Source organism: Myxocyprinus asiaticus, chromosome 18, assembly GCF_019703515.2.
Source record: "Myxocyprinus asiaticus isolate MX2 ecotype Aquarium Trade chromosome 18, UBuf_Myxa_2, whole genome shotgun sequence".
Lineage (NCBI taxonomy): Eukaryota > Metazoa > Chordata > Actinopteri > Cypriniformes > Catostomidae > Myxocyprinus > Myxocyprinus asiaticus.
The window spans coordinates 28,367,042-28,373,232 of NC_059361.1; the positions used below are offsets into that span (position 1 = coordinate 28,367,042).

Here is a 6,191-nt window from a genome sequence, read left to right on the forward strand (position 1 = left end):
AGCATTCAAATGAAATTAGTTCAAAAAATGATTCAATACACTTTATTATCTGAGATTTACACAAGCCAGAGGGAACTGAGAACACTGACACCCCAGTCCAATCGTTCAAAGCTGTCCTACAACACACCATCATAGAGGAAACCGCAACTAGTGTCATTTGTTCTGATAAAACTATTAACATTCAGTCACTTCATCTCTATAAATCTGTGAGAATATTATTACAGAAATTAAATTGAAAAAGTAGATTAAATCTTCATGAACAGCTTTAAATATTAATAAACTGAATACTTAATTTTATATAGCATTTTAACTATACATGTCTTTAATGATTTAATGATAACAATTCACAGTCTCTCTCACACTCACAAAAGTGCAAAATGAATAGTCTGGATTTTAGAACATCAAACTGGAAAAAAACTATTAAAAGGAAACTAACCTCCAGTGATGCCCTGTAGAATAAAATACAAATTCCTATGAAAAGACCTAATTATGTTTCAAAGTAATTATGAATGTTGTATATAACCCAGCCATGTCCCATAATTTCATTTCAAAAATGAAAATTCTCTCATCATTTACTCACCCCCATGCCATCCCAGATGTGTATGACATTCTTTATGCTGCTGAACACAAATGAAGATTTTAGAAGAATGTCTAAGCTTTGAAGGTCCATACAATACAAGTGAATGGTGAACAGAACTCCAAAATGAGTTTGAAAGGAGATAAAAATCAGCATAAAAGTAATCCATCAGACTCCAGTGGTTTAATCAATGTCTTCATAAGTGATCCATTTGGGTTTGTCTGAGAACAGACCAAAATATGACTCACTGTACATATTGACAGCAGTCTCCTCGGCGATCATGCTTTCAAGTTCAATTACACTTCCTATTGTGCCATCTAATGCTCTGTGCATGCGTTCACACTAGGAAGTGTAACCAAGCTTGAAATCATGATCGTGGCTAGAGACTGCAATGCCAAGGTGTACAGTGAGAAAGGAGTTACATTTTGGTCTATTCTCACCCAAAACCAACTGGATCGCTTCAGAAGACATTGATTAAACCACTGGAGTCTGATTACTTCTATGCTGACTTTATCTCAATTTTGGAGCTTTTGGAGTTCTGGTCACCATTCACTTGCATTGTAAGGACCTACAGAGCTGAAATATTCTTCTAAAAATCTACATTTGTGTTCAGCAGAAGAAAGAAAGTCATACACATCTGGGATGGCATGAGAGTGAGTAAATTATGAGAATTTTCATTTTTGGGTGAAATATCCCTTTAACATTTATTCCAACTTACAGAGAGGTAAAAAGTTCATTTCAAATATATCACTAAAGTTATTCAATTTTATATTATAAATCCAAATAAACTGTACAGTCATTTTACCACATCATGTTTGACTAAATTGTAGCATCAATCATACCATTAAACTGTTGCACAAGCTGATACTGAAACAATTTCTTCAGGTATTACTGTACAAGGCCTCTACGAATCAAACACAATTAAGTGCAATTATTTCACAAACAAGATAAAACAGCAAGTGCCATGAGCTGAAAAATATGAAGGCAAAGATGTTATATAGCTACATGTTATCTAGCATTTATCTACAGAATGCATGTTCACAGTCTATGAACTGATTTGGTGGCATACCGTGCTGCATTAACCTAAAAAGTGCTTTTAAAAAAGTCCAATTATTCAGCAGTTATTGCCTCCAGTGAGTGACACTATATAGTGCAACAAATACTCAGTCCCATAGTCATCCTATGAAATAACTATTAACAGAAGGTTATGGGGAGAGAGTGAACATGACAGTGGCAGAGTGCTTCATTTTAAGGTCTGTGTGGGTGACCAGCTTCATCCGCAAGATTGAGAATGTATCCAGCTACATCTTCCTCCGTGGGAGCATCTGACATGACCCAAGATTCATTAGCAGCAGTCACCTGAATACGGCAAACGGGGCAGTTGCGGCTTTGACCGCTCCTAAATAAGGCAAGAGGACAGAGATCATAGACACAAATGGAGTGTTAACACACCTTTTGACCGATGAATTTCCCTGACTTTTTCATTCATTTTTTACATAAATTTCTAGAGATTGCACTTACACTAAGCAACTTCTAGTCAATTAAAGTAGATAAAATCACAGATTCTTACCACTTGTCAATACACTTCTGGCAGAAGCTGTGTGCACAGGGTAGAATAAGATCTGCTTTTCCATCCATACAGATACAGCATTCTTCTTCATCAGTCAACTGTTTGACCCTATTGCAGAACACAAACCATATACAGTATATTGCATGTTGAGACAATTAGTCATCCATAATGCATCATTCATCAGGGACATATTTAGTAAACAGAATAACTGCAGCTGCAAATGACCTGCCCATCCACATGCTGGCCTGGCAGGTATCTTCTGACGAGAGCTGTCCAGAGGAACCCTCTGCGCCCATCTGAGACCCAAAGACTTCAGCAGCCTGACTAGTGATGTCTTTGTAAAGCTGCATAAACTGGTACAGGTTCATAATGCGGGAGGCCTCCACCATTCCATCCTCTTTGTTAATCTACAAATACACAGAGAGCAGAAATCACACCCTGCACAAACATCAATCAGTTTCGGCAGTGCTAACACTGGAACTGAAGGCCAAATTTCAAATATACATTTGAAAGGAGTAATTCATTTCAAAAGTTAAAAGCACAGTTTGGACTTTTAAAAAGTTTTTTAAATGTTATTATATTTTACCCAGAAATTCTGTGGTTTTACATAGATCTCACCTTGGTGCACACTATTCTCACAGCAACCTTCCATAATGCTGATGAATCAGATCCAGGCTGCACTTCAAACAGAAGATGTTTCTTTTGGCAAGAAGCTAGTTTAGCAGTTCTGTGAAAGAAAATGAATGAATGATCTTACCTTCATTTACAATAATGTGTGTTATTATCAGCAGGGACTAAAAACGGTTCAAGAAAACAAATGAAATGTTTTGCAGAATGTAACTGAAACAAGAACAAAGTCCCTTTCAATTGCTCTGGAGTGAAAACGTTATTTTTACATGCTGGTAACCGGTTAATTTTCTTCTGATAAATGTTTCATGAAAACAAAGACTAAATGGTTTATCACAGTACATTTTCGGAATTACACCACTTCCCATTGCCCCAAAAAAATGGGACTTCACTCTTTTTAGTTGAATATGATAAGCATGTGCTTTGATACTGAAGGAAACTGCTGCACTGCACATTTCTTTGCCTAATTGCACATTGTGGATGTAGACTTCCTTGACATGCTGAAGACCATTTAGACAACCATATACAATTACTACAAATACATGCATGATTAAGCCAGATGCAAGGAAAAATATAGATGTAAAAAGTACATTTCTCAGTTGTTTCCAAGTCTTCACTGACTTATTGTTAGATATGATGCATTAATACAGATTTAATGGTGCCGGGTTTTGACTAAGAAGCAGATCTGTACTTAAAACAAATAATTAAAAGATAATGTTTAGTCCAAACGTGCCCGCACTGTGTGCGTGTATCCAGGAGAGAGAGATTTAGTCTATTCATTGATTTTAGATGGCCAAATGTATATAAATATTTTGGGGGATGTATTTAATTTAAAGAAAACATTTATTGAAAAAACATTATTGCTTGTTATGATTTTTATGCTGATAATTTCCCCACATGGGAAAATGTTTTTATATTTTCACTTATTTTGGTTGAGGCAATCCCTAATTAAAAATCAAATAATAAATCCCTAATTTTCTTGAGAGATCTGGTAACACAGCAACTGGTATATCACCCACGCTTAGTGCAGAGTACTGTAATTTTAAAAAGAACCATTCTTTTATTTTGTTCCAACAGGTTTCCAATTAGAAAGTAGGCTGTGGAATGCCTGAACTGAGGAAAAACAAAAAACAAACAAGTTTCTGCTCAGAACTAAACGAAATGAAAACCATTTTGTTTTTATACTGAACAAAAATATAAACGCAACATGCAACAATTTCAAAGATTTTACTGAGTTACAGTTCATTTAAGGAAATCATTCAATTGAAATAAATTAATCTAATCTAATCAATGCGTATGGAAAATTTCTGGGATCTTTTATTTCAGCTCATGAAACATGGGACCAACACTTTACATGTTGCGTTTATATTTTTGTTCAGTGTAGTTACTGATTAGTTCAGATAACATTCGAAAGTTAAGATTAAGCAGACTAAAAGCAAGCTCTTTTTCATTTTTCTGAACTTTAATAGCCATGTTCTCAATCTAAATCTAGGGAAAATATGTGAAAATGTGATGTTGAAAACAGGCGTTTTTAACAAAATAATTTATCCTGAAAGCTTGCTTACACATCACTGAGTTCTGCCACACGACCCAAGAACTCATCATAGGTGAGGTAGCCGCTGTCACGCACTAGCCCCACATGTTTGATCAGTTTCTCAGGCAGTCTGCTCACTGCCTGGCCAGAAAGCTGCTGGCCCATCTCAGCTCCACACGGAGGACTGATCGGTGACAATTCTAGACCTCATTCAGTGCTGGATGCCCTGGTGGAGAGAGAGGTTGTTGACATAAATCATGACTCATGACATGTTATACTTAATCTAAAATTTTGAATAGTATTGTTTTTATTTTTTTATTCTTGCATAATTGTTATGCAGTTTTTATGATCTTATATTAACTGAGAGACTAAATAGAATTTTGGCACTTTTAAAACATTTATTTGTCAAACTGTAGTAAAATTTAAATAAACAGCTAAAAATTGATTAAAAATTGTGAAACACTTCACAGTATAAAAAATATACACTTTCCCTTTATTATAGGCCTAATTTATTACAGATATAGATACACTCCTAGATACACATGGACACAGTTTTTTTTTTTTTTTTGGTTGTTGGCAGATAGGATGTTCCAAGCATCTTGGAGAATTCGCCACAGTTCTTCTATCTATTTAGGCTGTCTCAATTGCTTCTGTCTCTTTATGTAATCTCAGACTGACTCGATGTTCAGTGGGGGGCTCTGTGGGGGCCATGCCATCTGTTGCAGGGCTCCCTGTTCTTCTAGGAATGTTTGGTAGTCTAAAATGTATATTTCCTATTGACACACTAAAGCTGAAGATATAAATAACCATCTTAAGACAAAGGTTTTTGTGAATCATCATATGTGCATAAGACTTTTGCACAGTACTGTGTATGTGTGTATGTGTGTGTATATATATATATATATATATATATATATATATATATATATATATATATATATATATATAGATACATTCTATGATCCAAAATCTTGATGTTGAAAACATTTATTATATTAAGTTGAAATTAAAAGACATATAAATCTACTTCTATATATTATTAGGTGGGTTGTTCATGGTATTAGGAACATCATTATGTTGTATACATAACGATGAAGGTCTCATTGTCAGTGACATTTCGCAAAACCAGTCACGCAGTGTAAAGACATGATAATCACTGAAATACATGTCCACCAGTACTTTCGAATTGAACAGGCGTTTATGTAGCTGCATTGGTCTAATAATAAATATACATGATCCACCCTGTAGATCGAACATTATTTTCAAATACAATAAGCTACTAGTGTTAACTTTGTTAGCCAAAATAAACCTGCAAAGGCCTTAACGCAAATAAATCCATGAGCGGTATTTGCGCATTAGCTACAAATGTACAAGAACTAACCGAGAGGCAAATAAATGACAACAGACCTGTTCACAATTGTTTTATCCAGTGAAATAATCGAGATGACACCAGAAGAATATCCAGTAAACATGACGCGCAGTGATGACGTCACGGACTCGCTCAAACGTAAAAGAAGAACCCCTCAACATAGGCTTGAAAAAAAGCGACAAGAAAAAAATGCTATAAATTCTCTTTACGTAAATGGAGATATAAATACCAGCCCTAAAATTATTTCCTCAGAAATTTTTCAATTCTATAGTTCTTTATATAGCTCATCCTTCTCTGGATCAGACTGTAATATTTTCTTTGACAGTATACACACTAGCATACCACAGTTAGACCAGGAAACTAGAGACTTACGTGAGGCTGATATCAAAATAGAGGAAGTAGATAAAGCAATAAATAAATTACGTTCAGGGAAATCTCCAGGCCCTGATGGCCTCACTTCCGAATTCTATAAATTCTTTAGGGAAGATTTGAGAGAACTATTATTTAAAGCCTT

General features: G+C 35.1%; 1 protein-coding gene across 1 annotated transcript; it reads right to left on the minus strand.

Annotated features, from left to right (window-relative positions):
• Positions 1 to 27: 27 nt before the first annotated feature.
• On the minus strand, positions 28 to 5,832 carry LOC127456405 (RING finger protein 141). The gene is made up of 6 exons (XM_051724876.1): positions 5,716 to 5,832; positions 4,340 to 4,534; positions 2,766 to 2,874; positions 2,373 to 2,554; positions 2,148 to 2,255; positions 28 to 1,976 (listed from the first exon to the last, which is right to left on the minus strand). The coding sequence occupies exons 2-6, from the start codon at positions 4,471 to 4,473 to the stop codon at positions 1,826 to 1,828; spliced, it is 684 nt and encodes a 227-aa protein (XP_051580836.1). The 5' UTR covers positions 4,474 to 4,534; positions 5,716 to 5,832; the 3' UTR covers positions 28 to 1,825.
• Between the last annotated feature and the right edge of the window lie 359 nt (positions 5,833 to 6,191).

Coding starts and splice junctions, on each gene's coding strand:
- LOC127456405 (XM_051724876.1), bottom strand. CDS start 4,473: ATGGGCCAGCAGCTTTCTGGCCAGGCAGTGAGCAGACTGCCTGAGAAA. Junction 2,256..2,372: donor GCCAGCATGTGGATGGGCAG/GTCATTTGCAGC, acceptor GTTCTGCAATAG/GGTCAAACAGTTGACTGATG. Junction 1,977..2,147: donor CAGAAGTGTATTGACAAGTG/GTAAGAATCTGT, acceptor TGCCTTATTTAG/GAGCGGTCAAAGCCGCAACT.